The following is a 19,270-nucleotide window of genomic DNA, read 5'->3' as shown; positions in this document are numbered from 1 at the left end:
GGCTGCCCAGCTATTTGTTTAGAAACAGATCTACAAAGAAAGCACCTGTTGAGCCAGGTGTTAGGGCAAGCCCTTTGCTCTGAATTTGAAATAATTCCTCTGAGGCAGATCTGAAGCAAGGACAGTTCTGTTTTGGTTCTGGATGTGGTGTATGGACTCAATTTTTCTAGATTCCTCATTAAATGCTATAGCAAGAATTCAACTGAGTGGCTGGAAGGTGGTTTTTTAAAAGCCTAAGCGGATGAAACTGGTGTCGAACCTAGGAATCTACAGAATAGAAGGACTGTGTGGCAAATCCTAGGCTGACTTACTGGATACAGATCTAAAAATTCAAGTTTGTTACTCTGATATCACTCAGAATAAATTTTGAGATAAACTGTGATAAAACATAACTCTTGTCTTGATTTCAGCACTACATTTTACATTCTTAGATTTTTGCTGAGCGTCTATTTCTTAATGTATTATTTCAGTACGTATTAAATATACGTGTTGTTTCCCCTCCGCTTTCTGAGCTATAACCTAGAGGAGCTTCTAAACAAGATCCTGGGCTCATTAGGATGCAAACTTGCACCTAGATATGACCCGGAAACTGAACATAACAGAGCCTATTCTGTTCAAGCACTTGTGAGAAAACTGAAGATTATTCCTGTAGGCACCACACCCCTCCAGCAACAGGGGAGTCCCTAATCAACATATGGTGGGACCAGCACCAGGTTTAGAGATAAGATTCTAACTGAACACGTGAAACTGGAAAGTCAATGGGATAAGCCCAATGGAGGCTCCAGGGGGAAGTTTTGCTGTTGTTCCAGTGCTCAAACTTACAGGTTAGAGTTTCTGTGAAAAATAATGTAGAATTAAGGCAAATATTAGATATCTAAAAAGAAAAAAACAATTTAACTATAAGGCATAATTTACTATTAGATATGGTTTAACGAGATTAAGTCATACCAGGACCAACAGTATTACTTTCTCTAACAAAAAGGAAAAGCAAACAAAATCACTCAAACCTCCTCTTGTTATCATTAATGACTCAATTGCTATTACACTTTTTTCCTGCAACTCAAAATAAGAAATTGATCTTTTGCAAGTGGGAAAAATCAGCTTTTCTTCTTATGGGTATTTATTATATTGGCTGTTGTGTTTAGTGATGTAAATTGAAATTCTAGACTTCAGAACACAGGGGCCTCTCTCTGGCTTACGGCCACCTGCAACAACCAGACTATCCCACAGCAGCAATAATACAAATCTGGAAAACATTTATAGCAAGTGAATTCCACCTTGCTTCCAAAATGCCATCATTTCATGCTATGGCTTAGAAATCCTTTAGTTCTGGGAATGTTCCATAGGCTTCTAGGAGCATCTAGAAATTTATAATAATTGGACCTTTAAAAAGAAAGAAAAAATTAGAGCATTTTCCAGATACTCTTTCTCATTAAAAATTAGCTTCATTTGGGTTTTAGAGAACTGTTCCTCTTACAGTGGCTTCCTAAGGTCACTTGAGGATCTAGAGCATTGGTGGCAAGACTCAGGAAATGTCTGGGCCCTTGCGGTTCCCACATCAACTACTTCCACGAATATAAAATTATTTCCCCCCCCCAATAAATGGACAAAAGAACTTCTCAGATAATAAGCAAAAAATAGATTTATAGCTAAAGAAATCCCTTGTGTATGCAAAATTTCTTATTTCTCAACCTAAGCTATTGTTCCATGAATTGATAAAGTCTAATATTTTTAAAAGATTATTTATTGATTGATTCATGAGAGACACAGAGAGAGACAGGCAGAGAGACAGGCAGAGGGAGAAGTAAGTAGGCTCCCTATGAGGGGCCTGATATGGGACTCGATCCCAGAACCCTGGGATCATGACCTGAGCTAAATAAAGGCAGACACTCAACCACCGAGCCACCAGATGCCCTGACAAAGTAGAATTTGACCAAAAAAAAAAAAAAAAAATCTTCAGTGCTGGATAGTGTAAAATTACTCAACCAAAGATAATGGGTGAACATCATTTCCTCTGTTTGCAAAAACATTTTATTTTTTTATGGAAAAAACTTCAAATTATTTTATCTTATTTCAGTGAACCATTTGAACATAGTATAATTAGCACTGGTAGGTTTATTATTTTTTTTATAGGTCAGAAAGTATGAGAACTTTAGTTCTAAAGGAAAAATCTACCCTTGGCATAATTCCCTATCATTTGATTGTCTCAATGGCTTGCTATAGGAGAAACCACATAACTAGCAGAAATTCTGAGATCATACCATGGATGATTCAACGTGGTGTGGGAACATGAGTGAAATATTGACCTCACATCTATCAGCTCTCAGGTGTCATTGCAGCCGAGTGTGACCGGAGAATGCATTTGGCTTAAACAAGAAATAAATCATTTACCAGGTGGAGTATGTGATACTTCTGGACTTGGTGATGTTTTTGGCTTTGAAGTGACACTCTGGGACACCTTTCGAGCTGAAAGAGAGAACTCAGATCATGAGTCATTTTGTTTCAGCATCTCCCAGTCTTGCTAAACATGGGAGATATGACAAGCTATAAGCCTGACCAGGGATTTTAAAAATGAGAATTAGATAGAAAAATAAACCTTAAGCTCTAAACATTTATCTAGAATTCCAGATACTTTTAGAAAAACGATGTCTGAGATATCACAAAATATGATTAAGCATGAAAGGTAGGATATAGTGTTTTTTTTTTTTTTTTTTTTTTAGATCTTCTTTTCAGAAGAGATAGATAGCAGTTACATTAAAGGAGGACTGTTCCTCTTTTCTGGATGTTTGCTTGACTCCTCAAATCCAGCCTCATGTCTTTCTGTGAAGATGAATTCAGTGAAGTCAGAGCAGAAGTCACTGAAGCACGGACAAGACAAGCTTAAGCTCAGCTCAGGCAACAGCCGAAAGGGAAGAAGGAGGGCCTAGAGTGGGCAGGCTCACATTCCACGATGGCCTGCAGTGCTTAGGCCCCAAATAAATCTTTAAGCAAATTCACGAACTAAAATTGTCTTCCCCCAACTGTTCCTTTGGAGTAATGAGGTGTTAATGTAACAGATACCAGAAAAAAGGTCTCATTTATTTATGGCTCATTTTACAATTTTAAAAATGGTTTTATAAGGATTATGCTCTTTGATTCTTACCATGATGATGGAAGGAATAATGAGCTTCACTTTAATGGCTTGGGTTAGTGCCTTTCTGTCTGAGGTTACACAGTAATTAAGTACCAGAGAGGAGACTTAAGCTGAATGCTGAGGTCCAGACATGAGCACAGGTCCAAACACTTGGGTTCTCTAGAGATCAGTGCTGAGGTCACATTTTACCTTCTTTTTTTTTTTTAGGCGGAAATAATAAACCTGCCTTAACCCAAAGGATGGTTGTGAAAAGTAAATGTGCAATGTCAAAATGTGAAAATTATGACTATAAATTTTTTTCCATTTCTAAAAGATTTTTGCCAACTTGACATTGAAGGGTCTGAGTATATTTTGATTCTCATGTTCTTTGCCCTTACATAACCCAGAAGCACCCATCGTTTTGATGGTTATAGGATTTCTAGGTATAAAATTAATAATGAGGTTGTTTACTATTACCTATGAACACTGGAATCTAAAAATCAAAGCTTTATTCAATGACAAAATATTCTTGATGATTTGTTATAAGCTTTTTATTCCACTTTGCCTTTAAAATATTGGCATCTAAGTATACAGAGGAAGAAAGGTTATATGCCCAATTAATGGAATTTCATTCTGAAAAAAGTAATGGAGGAACACACTATGTTGTACTTGAAGTTGTACACACTACTGTGGGGATACCCAACAAGTCTAACAATAATAATTTGCATTCACTATTGTTATACACAAAATATTGTTCATCTAAATGGCCTTTTGAAATTTCTAAGAGCTAGACAAGGTAAGGGAGAAAGTACTGGGATTTGAATATTTATCTTTACAAGATTTAGTTCATATGTGCAACATCTTTAAAAGTCTCTAAAAACCTCCTGTATTGCTAGGATCTATTTAGTAAGATCATTCCCTTGGGTAAGGGAATTCCTAATTTCACCTACTTTTACGTGGAATAATTAGAATGCATTTTCTTTTTCACGATAGATTTCCCAAATCTTTATCTTGCATTAAGGAACACTGGCAAAGCCAGAAGTATCTGGGTTGCAGTTACTTTCTATCCTATTATGGGTGGAATTCCGAGCTATTACCTCAATTAGGCACAATTTTGATGCTGCTAACATTTTCCTTTCCCCAGACTGTAAGTGGTAGTGAAGGTTCCTTTTCTAGGAAATTGGAGAGGTACACCCTCATACTTTTTGGAAGCAGACCATGTCACAAATGATATAATTAAATGTATGTGATAGGCCTAGACTGTAAATTCCTTGACCATGGAAAGATGCAATTTTGTCTCATATCCCCAGTGTCTGGCACATAGTCAGCATGCAATAAATATTTGTTGAGTGACTGATGAAATGAATTAATCATTTAAGCATTAAGGGGTGATATAATTTGAAATTAGAGAAAAGAGATAGGAGATCAATGGGAACAGACAAAGCATGACCAAGTACATGCTTGGCATAGGCGCCAATGCTAGAAATGTTTGGAAGAACGAAATGCATCCTAATTATTAACAGATGGATTACAGAGGCTGGTTGAGGAATAAAAATTAGATGTCAAATACGGAGAACCTACCAGAGATGTAAATGAGAAACTGCAAGGAGGAAAAGATGAACTTTTTTTGAGGCATGTCAAGTTTATATGGTAGCCCCAAATAGAGATCCTCTGAGGCAGCTGGAGAAACTGGACAAGATCTTGGTTGAGAAGTTAGGGTTAGATTTAATCATTGAGATAAGAGCCTCTTGAAAAGAATCAAAAATAGTTTATATGTTTTTTTTCTCTGGGCCCTTACCAAAATTTTACAAGCAAAACCACTAAAGCAAAGTTATATGATCATTATGTTTTAGGAGAGAAGAAATATATAAAACCTTCATGACATACTGTTAAGTAAAATCTATTGAAAGTTAAAAAAATTATATGGGAATGGCAGGGAGAGGCACATTCAAGGACTGTGGAAAGGACAGGTATTCCCAAGCTCAGAGAGGCAATGGGAATAGGTAATCTACTCTTTAAAAAAATCCCATTCTTCTCCAGCTCCTTTTTCAAATAACGTAACTATAAGGAAGTCTCCTGGAATAAGCTATTCCGATAGCATACTTTTTGATGAAGTTCAAAAATAAATGTAAATATTGTTTAGATTTCAAAGGAAGATCTGTTATACAAGAGTTAAAAAACCCAACTCGCTGTAATTCAATAGAATAATTTCACTAATATCAAACTCTTCAGGCCAGAATATAAAATATGTATTTACCTGGCTGTGTTTGTGGGATTCTTGGATGTGGAGATGTTTTTGGTTTGGGAGGAGCACGCGGTGTCTGCTTGGGAGCTAAAAGAAAGAATATAGGTTTGGAGCTCTTGAGCGCTTCAAGAATCACAGTATCTAAGCTTCTAGGATCTCAAAAATGAAGACCTAAATACACAGCAATTAATGCAATTAAAGCTTCCAAAGAACCACAAAATACAGGAAGATAAATTTCTTATATTATTATAATGGAAAGCAAAACAAGAAACTACATTACTACATTAAATGATGTCCAAGATATTCACTTGGCAAATGAAAGTGTTGGAATTTCAGAAATATCTAATCAAATACCTTTTCAATAGATTAAAAGTAAATTTCATGATAGTAAGAACTCATCCTAATTACAAGTTTATACCATTTTACCAGGATATCCCAGTACAATATTTTTAGGTGCAGATAAATACAATTTCCTCTAAAAACAAAGTTAGCATGTTACATTCCAAATATACCTAGAAAATAAATGCATTTTAATAAAGTGATAATGGAAAAATCTTATTAAGCAAAGCACAGTTTTCCTTGGTCATACTGGGGAAGAAAAACTGAGCAAAAATGGAAAGGATACATTCCTGAGAAATTTATTCCTTTCTTGGGCAATTCTTAAAGTAGTTCTAGGACATTCACTGTAAAAACCAATGGTTTCTTTACCAAGAAAATTAGAAGTATATCCTGCTGGAGAAAAGGAATGATTAAATGGGAGGTTGCAGCCTGTGGAAACACCTCATTTGGTATAAACAGCTTAAGAGAAACAAAACGTTTTTCAGGATCATGGAGTTTCCGGCACCTTAAGGAAGGCTTGCTGAAAATAAGAGTTTTTAGATACCAGAAGTTTCTAACAAGTCTGCATATAGTGGTTGCAGTGGAATCTTCAGTGGAATTGCCTGTAGAGAAATGAACACCAAGATATGCAAGAAATTGTACTGGTATAGGAGTGTGAAGATTTAGAGCTTCCTTTGTTAATCGCTCAGTCTATAGCCTCACGTTCTCCACCAAAAGTAACAAGAGTTTTAAGAGCCCTTCCAATCCTGAAATTCTAATTCTAAGAGTTCCTTTCAGTCTTGTGACTTTCTCCTTGCTTATGGAGGTTCCTGATAAGCTATTTGCTTCTCCCAGGATATGAAGTAGGCACCACTAGAAGTACTCACAATTAAACATTTCAATCATATCCATTAATACAGTTATTTAAAAACACTTGGGAAAAGTTAGAGATAATTAGCACTGACCCAGTTAATGCAGTTAGTGTGAAACTTTGGTAAAAAAAACTGTAAAGTTGAACAGGTAAAATTTAATAAGTTATTTTAGAGGACAATGTAGAAAATTAATATTCATATCACCTTTGGAAATAGACCCATGTGAAATAGTTTAATGACAATCAAAACACAAGTTTGGGCTTATTTTTGATAAACCATCAGTCCAAGAAAGCCTACAGATATTGAGAGGTTTTTTTCCTTGTAAGAAGCAGCACATCACTTAGTTATTCATGTCAGTGATTTGTTTCCCTATATTTCAAATTCCACCATCAAGTAAACCTTTATGACTTGCCAACTAGCTAGTTCGACTTCATTTTTTTTTTTTTTTTTATTTACGTGCAGTGAAATGGCAAAACTGCGGCAGGAAGAAGTGTAGAATAAGGATAAGATGACGGGCCAGTTGTGGCCCATCCTTTATGTGGATTGCACAGTGAAATTTGTTTCTGGAGGTTTCTGTTAATCTCAAACACAAATTAGATAACTTAAAAGATTTTGTATGTGACCAAAGAACTTGCACTACTCAAGGTGATAAAGTACTTAAAATTAGAAAATATATTTATATTTAAAATTCGAATATAAATGTCCTTCTCCAGAAACATTACTATGTCCTGTTTGAAACACCTGCAGAGTAGCTGAGAAAGGTTTTTCAGCCATATCCTGAAGAATATCACAACACCGTCATGTGAATGGCTATAGTTTATACATAAGAGAAGTGAGGCATCAGAAAAGTAGGATCGTCTATCAGAGAATGTGAGCAAAGTGATTAAGTTAGGTGTTTTGATGTCCCATATTGTCTTTCCACTCTTTAGGTTCTGTGAACACTCACCTTCTACGTAAAATACAAAATAATATTTACCAGGCTCGGTCGGAGGCTCATCTGGGCTGGGTAGGATTATAGTTTGGGAAGGCAGAGGAGATGTCTCTATGATAATTGAAGGAAAGTACCTGGGGTTATGATAGTGCTTCACAAACTTTAAGTACAGATGACAGAAAGGACGGTAACAATTAAAAAAAAAAAAAGGAGAAAATTGCAGCTCTGTAGCAAAATAACATTCCTACTCCTTCATAATGTATGCAATTTTAAAAATGCTGAGATGCCAGATTCCAAAATACTTTCAAAGTAAGCAATATCCTTACTTTTTAAATCTTCACTTCAAACTAATACCTCCTTCAACAACCCCAGAATAATATATTTACTAGTAACCTTAAAGGGAAAACCCAAACAATAAAAAATGTTAAAGCATGAGCCAGGGAAAAAGCATTGGATTTCACTTAAAATTATAGCAAAAAAAAAAAAATCAAACAGGTAATGACTATGATGGAATGAGTGTTAATGGAAAGTATGTTGCTAGGGCAGAAATATAAAATGGATCACCATACAAAAGGAAAACTGAAATATTCAACACGATACAAGCTAGCAGAATGTTCAATGTTAGGAAAAAGATGCTTTAGGTGTAACAGTTTCACTGACTTAAATGGAGAAAGAGGCCAACGTCTAGATACAAAACTGAGAAGAGACTTTTTGGACGATGGTTATGAATAGAAGCACCTAGAAAGAAAATTAACTGCCATGACAAAGAATGATGCTGCAACATGAATTCACAATGAGAGAGAACCTGAGGTTCTCAGGTGATGGTGGCGACGAGGACAAAAGCTGCAGAGGCATGTCATTACCTAGTGTGCTCTCGGGTAGCTCAGACACATTTGTAATAGATTCCACAACTGTAGCAAAAAAAGGAGAACAAGTTTAGAAAACTTTCAGATGCTAAGCTACAGCCAAGTATTTCTCTCTTGAACTTGAATATAAACACGCCTCATTCTCTTCGGAGTTTGCATCCTATTTTAACAGATAGGACAATGGATTTAGAAAAAAGAGAGGACCAAGGGGGGAAATCCTATTCTATCACACTCATTCTTCCACTAATATTAATGTTTTAACTGTCCTTATCTGGCCGTCAGGCACTATGATGCCTCAATATTTTGATACCATAGAGAAACCAGGATTTCTATATTCAGAGGTTAGTTATCATTGCAGTTTTAAGAATCCAAGGATTTTGGAAACTATCGCTCTTCAGTTGAATTCAGTTGTAGAACAAGTATCGCAGCTTGAACTTTCATGTTCCATGGACATAAGAGATGCTAATTTAAAAACTGTTGAGTCATTGAATCAAAGCATGAAAACCTTTACCACCTTCAGTCTTTGGTTCCTCTGGACTGGGTGGTGCTTTGGCAGAGGGATACAGATAATCTGTTACAGTTGGTGCTACGGAATAAACAGGGAATGGCTGGTTAGTGGTGGGCAGGGCGTAACACACTGTCGCAGAACACTGTATTTAACTTGAAAACAGAGGTTATCCCAAGTAGATACATTCATGAGATTACATAACATTCAGGTAGACTAGGAATGACTACAATTTAAGAGGACAGAGATGAAGGCAGAAAATCAAGGCAGTGTTCAGTGTGGGCATGTGCACACACACACAATAACTGGCAGTGTCTTTAGCAATTTCTACCTGGAGCAAAGCGGATAATTTCACTTCCTTACAGATTTTGATTAAGGATTCTAGTAAGAAAAAGACAAAGAGCGAGTCCTTGAAAACATAAAAATGAAAAATAGGATGTGCATATTCATATTTAAGGAGTGATCAGATTGTTAAAAAATTAAATCTTGCATTCAGAGTGAAAGGGAACCAAGGAAATTGCGAAACTTGCATAGCAATACAGCAGGCATCAGCACAATGCGCTGTAGGTAACATTTAAGAGTCACTGGATGAGCACACACAAGATGTGAGGAGCTGTGAAATGTCACAAAGCGTGAGGATGACTTCTGCAATGAGATGGAAAAGCACATATATCTTACTTCTCATTGGGAAACATGTTTACCTATAGCTTCTTTTGATGACTCAGTGCTTAATGTAACCGATTCCAAGACTTCAGAAACTAGCAAAGAACACAAGATGATACAATTCATCAAGGATGGGTTGTTGCCCCATTGAATGGATGCATACAAACTGAACATTTAGAAAAGTGACTCCTACCTATAGATGTTCAATGTTGGCTATTGTGATAATAACAATATCATTAATAACACTAAGGGAGGCTCCAATAATTGAATTGAATTAGCAGTTTTGTAAGTGTTGTAGGTAACTGTTAACAACCATACCTTCTTCCATCATGAGCACTAAAATGACATTTATACTATATGTTGGCAAATTGAACTTAAAACAAACGTAAAAAAAAATTTGAGTTAATGTACTTGGGTCATAAATTTTAAGTGGGTCATTTGGAATTGATCTTTTGTATTATAGTAAATAAATCATAATGAACCATTACAAAAAACAAACAAAGAAATCCTCCCCCCCAAAAAAAATCCAAAATGCCATTTAACTAATTAAAGATACGTAAAGAGGTGAAAAGGAATTATAATCCTATGCTAGAAAATTTAAGAGCTTGCGTTTCAAAATATATGTCAGGTGTAGCAACCACATTGTTGACTTAAAGTATTTGTTTTCAATTTTGAAGGGCAATATTGTATAGAGTGGTTTTGTTATCTTTACTTGAGTGGGAACTTTCTCCTTCCTTGATGGTCACAACTGAGCTAGCATTGTTTTTCACATAGTAGAGCACTAATTTCACTTACTACTAAAGAGAACTACGAGTTTGTAACCTTTAGTAAGAAATAAAGATAAAATCAATTTTTCTAAGTGTTTTTATTGACTATTTCATCACGTACTTGATTGTTCTCTATGTGATAGAGTAAGCACAAAATAAAATGAAGATAAGTGTGTTTATCAGTTGAATAGCAATTGCTATGAATATATTACTAATGGAATACCAATAGAACATCATGGAAAGAGTCTATACAAATATATAGAGTTACTAAATGTGTATATTTGCTTTTTTTTTGTATTTGGAAATCAACACTTGGAGTATGTCCCCTGAAGCTCACAACAGTGAACCCAGACAGAAAAAAAAAGTCTAATTACCAGGTTGACTCTGTGTCATTTCTAGGCTTGGTGATGTCACCGGTTTCAAAATAAGAGTTTGCAGTTCAGTGGGAGCTGAAAGAAGAGCATCTAAGTTGTCAAAGTAATTTTGGATATGTAACAGATTTTAGATAATGGGAGCAATGAATTGAAATGCATAGATCTTCAAAATCACAGGGTTATGGAGAGCCATGCAGAGTATACATTATTTAAAGCAGCCATTGACAAACTGTGGCCCTCCCAATCCAGCCCCTTGTCTGACCTGTGAGCTTTTGAATTTTTGAATGGCTTTTGTATTTTTCAATGAGAAAAAAAAATTTAGAGTACTATTTTGACATGTGAAAGTGGTATAAATTCCAAATAAAGCTTTATTGGGACATAATCACAAACTAAGATGATTCAAAGCATATTTTACATATCATTTAACATATTGGTTTTGGTTGCCTTCAACTGAGATACTACAGCAGAATCAAGTAGTTGTGACAGAAACTGAATGGCCCACAAAGTATATTTACCACTTAACATCCTTACAAAAAATATTTGGAAAAAAAATAGGTTCTCACTGACTATTGTATCTGAATCTGAATTCCCACAAGGGCTTTCTTTCTAAGAGCTTCCTACCACTGATTTTATGGTATTATCATTACCAAAATATGTAGTACCATTTAGGAGCATGTTGTTCTGTGTTCTAGTTTGACCTCCCCCTTGGGCAACCTCATTAGGTATTGAGAATTTTTGTTTTATTTTTGCTATTCCTATCCTTCTATGTACTAATACAAAATACTGAAGTTATTTCAAAGCCCAGTGTTCTCTATAAGTACACATAGGTCTTTCACGCATTTAAATATTTTCTTTATTTTTACCACTCAGTTAAGCAAGTTGCTTTTGTATAAGAAAATTGCCTTATATCTAAAACAACAACAACAACAAAAAGCCCCTGAGAACAGGGTTTCCTCACAATTATATCGTGCTCCTCTCAAGAAGTGAAACATATTCTTATTTTTGATCTCTACTTCTGTTCCTCACCTCACCCCACTCCGCTGAACTGGTATTATGATGCTGGAAACACAAAGGGCAAGGAGATTTTTGTTTACTAAGCCAGAGAAATATTGCTAATTAAAAAAGAATGGAATGGAATGGTAAGAGAATTGAGTAAGATGCATCTTTTGTTGGAGATAATCCTTATGCAGGGCATATGATGAATTTGGCCACCATAGAGGTCTCCCAACCATGAACCTTCTGGTCAACATGCAATTGTAAGGATGCTAACTACTGTTTGTGTCCTTTCTTTTAGAGGGCATAGAGGTGGGAAGGGGAAGTGAAAGTCGACAAGCCATATCATTGTCACTCCTGGGATCCAACTGCAATAAGCTAGAAGGACTCAAAATAGAAATCATGGACTTTCTTAGTTTCAACTGTGAAATTTTGCTAAGTTTAAAGTGTGGGAGGAATATTGATTTTTCCCCTATGTTTTTGAAACTAAAGGAAGAAAATCTTGGGTTGCTATTGTTTTTATAGGTGGAAAAACCATCAAAAGCAATTACATAGACTTATGTTTCCTAAAACATATTATATTTTCTTGAGTTTACTATCAAGTTTGAAAATTTTTACTTTTGGGCAGCCTGGGTGGCTCAGCGGTTTAGCACTGCCTTCAGCCCAGGGCCTGATCCTGGAGTCCTGGGATCGAGTCCCACTCAGGCTCCCGGCATGGAGCCTGCTTCTCCCTCTGCCTGTGTCTCTGCCTCTCTCTGTGTGTGTGTCTCTCACATGAATAAATAAATAGAATCTTAAAAAAAAAAAAAAAGAAAATTTTTACTTTTCTTATCTAATTTGCTTATCACTACTGATGGTGTTTTGAAAACCAAAATAATAACAAAATTTGTTAAAGGAATAGATATTAATATGATTAGACACTCAGAGATTCCTACTTAGTAAAGATTAAGAACCAATCCAAACTGTGGTGGAACAAAAAGAATAACCAAATTCATCCATGGCAGGGAAAGCCTATAACTTACATTTGCTAGGATTGGCACTTCTAGGAAGCAACTTTTTTTTTTTTTTTTTGGATAATTTAATGTAACAGGGAGAAATCATCCTAATATAAGAAAAGAATAATGAGAATGTTTCAAAAATCTTATAGAAAGTAAGTTGCTCAGAAAGAGTGCATGGTATTTCATTATCATCATTTTATAAATCTAAATACCAAATAGATGGGTTGTAATTTGGACTTCAGACATTTCCTTCGATCAGATAATGAAATTTCAAACAGGGTTTCATGGCAGATAGATTTCCTTATCTAGGTCCAGGGACACCTGTTAAAAACAATAGGTTGCACTTGAATTAAGAATCCTGACTACCCCTAAGATAAAGTATGAAACAGAACAACAGCAGTGTAAGGAAGCAGGAGCAACTCTGGCCATGACAGTGATGGAGTAGGTTTTTAATAAATATAAAAGCATATAATGAGGTCACAAAAGTCATTACCTAATGTTGTTTCTGGAGCCTCAGAACTACGAATAACAGGTTCAAAGCTTGTAGCAGGAACTAACCAAAAGCAACAATATGAACATGAGAAAGTTTAACCACACATGAAAAAATCTTAATTTTTCTTTCAAAACACTAGTTTCAAATGAATAACAATTTTTTTAAACTTTTGAATTGGCAGGAAGTAGTTTCTTTTTGAGGATTTGGTCAAACTAATTGGAAGTATTCATTGCAGAAGGTAGTCACAACCTTTCAGTTCGACTCGATGTTATTATGGTCAACATGAGGTTTTCCTAGGTATTTGATTTTGTGACTCTAATCAATATGAAAGCTTGCTTTGGAAATTCCGTTAAGGCAAAAAATGAAAATATATGTGAAAGTAACTTGTTGAAGTTTTTGGAAGCCGAGAAAAATACTTATGCTTCTATGATCATGACCACAATAAATAGATCATGTGTTTAAATGCAGATATAGCATTAAATAACTACGAGTCACTATTCCAGTCTTATGATACAATACATCTTTAAAGAGACCAAATATTTCACTCAAGTATGAGCTGCTAACCATACCTCATGCCTTGACCTTTAGAGACATGGAGACTCTTACTTCCCATCAGAGGCATTTCCTTGAGATCCCACTGGGACAGACTGCTAGGGTTCACCCCTCAAGCCACGGATAATATATTTACCCTGTTTGGTCTGAGGTGCTTCAGGGCTTGATGTGGTTTTAGGTCTGGGACGTGGACGACGGGTTCGTTGTGCTGTTTTAGAAGCTGAAGGACAAAACTTCAGATTACTCCAGTGAAGGCAGTTTTGGAAATTAGGCTCTAGATCTTCTAAAATACATCATATTGTCTTGAAATTCCAGGTATATGTATTTCAAGACTGATGTATTTTCTTTTTTCTGTTAATGACTTTTTTTTTTAACCACTGAAGATTCTTGAGAGATAAAACTCACACATAAAACTACATCAAGGAGTGAGCAATCTCATAAATCTGTAGCTTCCAAAACAGGTAAGGACTATAGCCAAGCTGTAGGTGGTGGGATTTTAGGTTCACACCAAGAAATGAAACTTTTCTAAAGAATCTATGATATCATGAGAATTGTTATGGTTTGGTTGGTCAAAAGAAAATACAGACATTACCGACTTTGAAACTCAGCTTTAAATTTGAGCCCTGTTTAGACAAAAGTACATGATGCAAGTTCAAGATTACATGGGTTGACAGATATTCCTAGGTCCATGCATAGCTTTTAAAAACAACAGATAACTTCTTTTAAGAGTTCTCAATGCCCTTAAGGAGAAAAATAAAGTTGAAAGACAGAAGATGACAAGACAGTCTTATAAACCTGGTGACAATGTCATTATGATTATGATAGAGTGAGTTGATGATGAGCAGGAAAAAACTGTTGAAGGAACACAGAATATCATTACCTAATGTTGTTTCTGGGGCCTTGGTTCTAAGAGTGACGGGTTCAAAGGCTGTAGGAAGAACTGGCCCAAAATAATAAAATAAACCAGAGAGAATTTAAGGATTCACTTGAATACTAACTGCAAAAGTCAATTTTAAAGCTTTAGGACTGACAGAAAAGAGACACTCTGCAGATTTGTTCACATTTTGCAAAATACCCATTAATCTCATAAGATAGGTATAGCATTATTCTCTGCTAAATATCACTGTGGTCAACAAAAGTTCTCCTAGATGTTTGGTTATCTGATTATTGCTAATATGCAAACTTCTGCTAGACAAACTTTTTATAAATTTATATATATTTATATGTTTCCAGCTATATTGGAAAAAGCATTTATCAGTCTAGTTGTACTTCTGTACAAGTTGAGACAAATGCCTATTATTTAAGTAATCATGGGTGCAATAATGAGCTTATTTACTTGAAAGCATGAGGATCAATACATTATGCAGTGTGCTCATCAATGTTTCGAAGTAGTCTTTGACTCAAGAAAAGTTAAACATTGTTAAGCCCTCTTAGCGAAGAACAAGGAGCCTACTCTTATCATGAAAGCCTATCATTTAAACTTTCAAGACTTAGGCACATTTAAAATTTTGACAATTAACTAAAAACATCGTTTTTTGAAACAATACATCTATCAATATAATCACACGGACCCTAACACAATAAAAAATAATGTAATTAAAGAACATGGAATTTCTGTAATTGATGAAGTATAAGCAGTGTAAAGGGGTGGATGGAAATTCATGTTTGAAACGAAGCTTAAAGTAGTCAATGCTGTTTCAGCACATGCACGTTTTCACATGAAACAATGAATTAGTTACACGGCAGTTTGATGTCCTGAAATGAGCATATTCAGTTTTCTTAAGTTCAACAAATAACAGAACTTAGCATAATTTCAAGATAAAGACCACAATGGAAGACAACAGAGGATGTTGAAATGGTTTTGCGATGCAAAAGAATCTTTAGCCACAATGGTATGACAGTGACCAGGAAAAGCACTATTTTAAGGACACACATTCTCATTACCCACGATTTCTGGAGCTTTAGTTTTAAGAGTGCCCGGTTCAAGATCTGTAGTAGGAACTATGAAAAGCAATGAAATAAACACTTGTGAAAAATCAGCAAATTAAATCTAACCAGTACAACATTGCTTCAATAAATGTATAGCAATTACATTTTCTTTCTGAAATTAAATACTTAAAGATTTGGTCACCCTATAACCAGGTAAACATTCTCTCAAGAAATAGTGATAGCTTACATAATCTAGTGAGCATCTCAAAGTCAACACAATCTTCTCTTGGGTGTTTTAATACCTAATTCCAACTATTGCCCTAGGAAACTTGTTTAAACGTTTTACCAAATATATACTAATAAAAGCGTTCAGGCAATTGTTGGCTTTTCTATGGAAGCTTTAAGAAGATAGCATGGCTAAATAAGATGGATACAGTAAATGACTTTTATGTTTGAAAGGAGGCATAGAAAAGAACAAAGCAAAGTGAACCATGCTCATCTTGTTGTGAACTCCTAAGTGGAAATAGGCTAGACCCTCACATGATGCAAAGGCATTCCACTAATCAGGATGAGTAACTACCACTCAGTGTGTGGTGCCCAGGGGAGCAGCTCTCTGCTTTAATCACAAAACTGGTACCCTATATGTGTGGAAGAGATTGCAGGGAAGGCCACTAATGCTTCTAGGGTCACATCCAAACTTTTGAGTCGTACCTTCAAGAACTTTGTTCAACTGCTCTCTGGACTCTTCCAAACACTACACTATCAATTACCACTTAGAAGCATGACCTCCCTCATTCCAGGAGGCCTGTGCTCTCTGGCTGGCCTCAATACCTGCTTCCTTCTTGCCTCTGTTCAAATCTATGAATTTAAGACCCACCTTCCTCCTAACTCCTTATTCCTGTCCTTCACAAACTTCTCGCTAAGCTCATAGATGTTTATAACACCTGCAAAAAATAATCTGGAATTGCATAGACACATTGCCTTGGTTCAATCTTTGAATGTTTCCTATTGGGGCAGGTTTTGACTTTGACTACAGAAATAAAAACAAGCTGCCTACATCTGGGATATCTTCACAGCTGTTGATGTAGCTGTGGGGAAATTAAAGGCACTTAATGTTTCTTGAAATAAAAGTGATTAGTTCTACTTAAGACATTTTATCTTTTAGAGAAGTATGGAATGAAATAATCAAGAATAAATATAATACATATTAAAGTAGAAGATCCTATGTATAAAGCACAAGGAATCCAGTTGCCACACATGTCTCCTCAAGTCATGTTTTCCTTTGCTAACTCAATGGTGGGATTCAGTACAGATCATCTTCTGCCTTCACCTATACTGGGGTCATATGGGCTATCACTTCAGCCACTGGCATCAATCCCAGACTCCCAAGAGCTGCCAAGACTCACTCCTTTAACCAGAAACCCACAATTACCCGGTTTTGTTTGAGGTGCTTCAGTAGTTGGTGTAGTTTTATGTTTGGGACGGGGACGACGGGTCCTTTTCGATATTTTAGGAGCTAAAGAAAGAAAACCTTTGGTTACTAGAGTGCATAGTTCAGAAGCGAAGGGTAGCATGACACATGACTCTAGATTTTCTAAAACTTACTACATGTAGTAAATTTGCCTTATCAGCCTTTTAATTTGAAACTTTCACCCTTAATAGTATATATTCTTTTATAAATGCAAGTTCATTGTGAATGAGTCATATAGAATCAAGTTATTAATTCAAGAAGCAAAATAGTGTTTATAGTTGTATCAAACAAAAGGGGTAAGTCCTGCTGCAGAAACAGTATGGAGTAGCCATAGTCAGATACAAACTCTGTGACAATTTACTAAGATAAGGCCATATAATTAACTAAAATATTTATCAAAGGACGGGTATTACACAGAGACTTAAAAAAAAAACTAGAACTTCAGATCCACAGAGAAACTTCCTGATACCCTAATAGTCATTAGTGTCAAAAGAACTGCTTCTTAAACCCAGCTTTAACAAGACAGGGTTAAAAAGCACAGGAGATGACAAAACAATTTCAGATGGTTACTTGTACAACAGATGACCTGAGTTAAGTTTATGTGTGGCTCTCTTAAAAACAATAATTTGTTTTAAGAGTCAGAGTTCTCAAATACTTGTAGGATGAAGAATTTAATGGAGTGAGAACAGATGATGACATAGCCCTTATGAAGAAGAAGGATAAGAATCTGTAGCTATGATGTCGACAGAATGAGCCTGACAATCAGAAGGGAAAGCACTTACTGAGGAGTATGTGTTATTATTACCTTGTGTTGTTACCCATGTCTCAGTTCTGAGCATAACAGGTTCAAGGTCTGCAGTAGGAACTGACCAAAAATATTAAAAATGAACAAAATGAACAAAATGATTAAAATTTTAAAAACCCTCAAAACATTTACTTCAAAATGAATCTTACTCATATGTTTTCTAGAACTATGTGGCAACTTTGAAACAGTTAAATTAGAAAAGCAGACTGTTGATTTCCTAAAATTTGGCCAAATCTAAGTGAGGTAACTATTTCCTTACTTCTCCTTTGATGATCTGATTCTAACTAATAAGTCAAAGCGGGATGTGTGGGTATTACTAACAACTCAAAATCTGGAGAGTGAGGCTGCAGCATGATGAATCGAGCAGATTATTCCTCCATTCTAGGCAAAGAAGGAACATGCCTTCATGCGCAAAGAAGAGCTTACTATTTGTTAATTTGAACTGAATATGCCTAATTTTTCTAAATCAGTTTTATTTTCAAGACATAAACAGAAATTAATAAAAGGCACAGTGATAGAGATTTCACTCCAGAAGCATGAGGCATTCAGTTGCCCCACAGATTCCCCTCTACTATGTTCCTCTTGCCATCCCTACAGTGGGAACTTCTATTTAACTCAAGTTATATCTTCATTTTTATGGGGCCTATTGGCTACTTCCAACCATTGGAATTACTCTTGAGACCCTGTTGGGTTAGGCTGCTGAGACTCTAAACCAGGAGTAATTTTTACCTGGTTTGAGCTCAGATGCTTCAAGACTTGGTGTGGGTTTTGGTCTGGGACGTGGACGATGTGTCTGTGGTGATGTTTTGGAAGCTGAAGGAAGAAATCCTAAGGTTACTACACAATGACATTACCTCTGTTCTGGAAGCAATGAGAGGTGAAAACATGATTCTAGATTTTCTACAACTTGTTAGACATCTGCTTTTCTAGTTTGAGACTTTTGTCATGTATACCCCTTATATAATTTCTTTTATCACAAAAGATTCTTTGAAGAAAAAAATCCATTTTTAATTCAAGAAATAAAGATTAGTAATTATAATCAAAGTGTCATAGAGCCAATTGATTGGGCAACAGAAAGGTTAAGAACCATTGCTAAATTTTAATGGATTATGAAGGATGGTCATATTAAATCTGAGATTTATAATTCAACTTTTCAACCTTTCTGCACTTTCTATGTAACTACTAAAAACAAGAACACATCATTACCTAAATAGAAACGAAAAAAATACCACAAAAATAGGGGGAAAAAAAGATGTGAAATAAATGGATCCTCTTGGCTTCATGATAGCTGTTATTAGGCTTTATCTACCTATATAAGAGGTAGAAACCCATCATATGTTTGAAAACCAGTTTTTTGTTTGTTATTCATTGTTTTT

The 19,270-nt window shown here is 35.6% G+C and overlaps 1 protein-coding gene across 49 annotated transcripts in view; it reads right to left on the bottom strand.

Annotated features, from left to right (window-relative positions):
• Positions 1-19,270, bottom strand: part of ABI3BP (ABI family member 3 binding protein) — a 234,203-nt gene that overhangs the window by 60,002 nt on the left and 154,931 nt on the right. For 17 of the 49 annotated variants that reach the window (XM_077883802.1, XM_077883803.1, XM_077883805.1 and 14 more), the window contains 14 exons: positions 18,624-18,707; positions 17,895-17,954; positions 17,051-17,134; positions 15,634-15,690; positions 14,570-14,629; positions 13,826-13,909; positions 13,138-13,197; positions 10,654-10,728; positions 9,551-9,607; positions 8,859-8,930; positions 8,342-8,389; positions 7,494-7,589; positions 5,370-5,444; positions 2,392-2,466 (listed from right to left, as the gene is read on the bottom strand). In XM_077883802.1, the coding sequence (XP_077739928.1) occupies positions 2,392-2,466; positions 5,370-5,444; positions 7,494-7,589; positions 8,342-8,389; positions 8,859-8,930; positions 9,551-9,607; positions 10,654-10,728; positions 13,138-13,197; positions 13,826-13,909; positions 14,570-14,629; positions 15,634-15,690; positions 17,051-17,134; positions 17,895-17,954; positions 18,624-18,707 (987 nt within the window). The remainder of the gene's footprint in view (positions 1-2,391; positions 2,467-5,369; positions 5,445-7,493; positions 7,590-8,341; positions 8,390-8,858; positions 8,931-9,550; positions 9,608-10,653; positions 10,729-13,137; positions 13,198-13,825; positions 13,910-14,569; positions 14,630-15,633; positions 15,691-17,050; positions 17,135-17,894; positions 17,955-18,623; positions 18,708-19,270) is intronic. The other 32 variants (XM_077883804.1, XM_077883815.1, XM_077883851.1 and 29 more) reach the window with 22 other exon arrangements.

The sequence above is a fragment of the Canis aureus genome, chromosome 35 (genome assembly GCF_053574225.1).
Source record: "Canis aureus isolate CA01 chromosome 35, VMU_Caureus_v.1.0, whole genome shotgun sequence".
Classification (NCBI taxonomy): Eukaryota; Metazoa; Chordata; class Mammalia; order Carnivora; family Canidae; genus Canis; species Canis aureus.
This window is presented reverse-complemented; position numbering and strand designations above follow the sequence as displayed.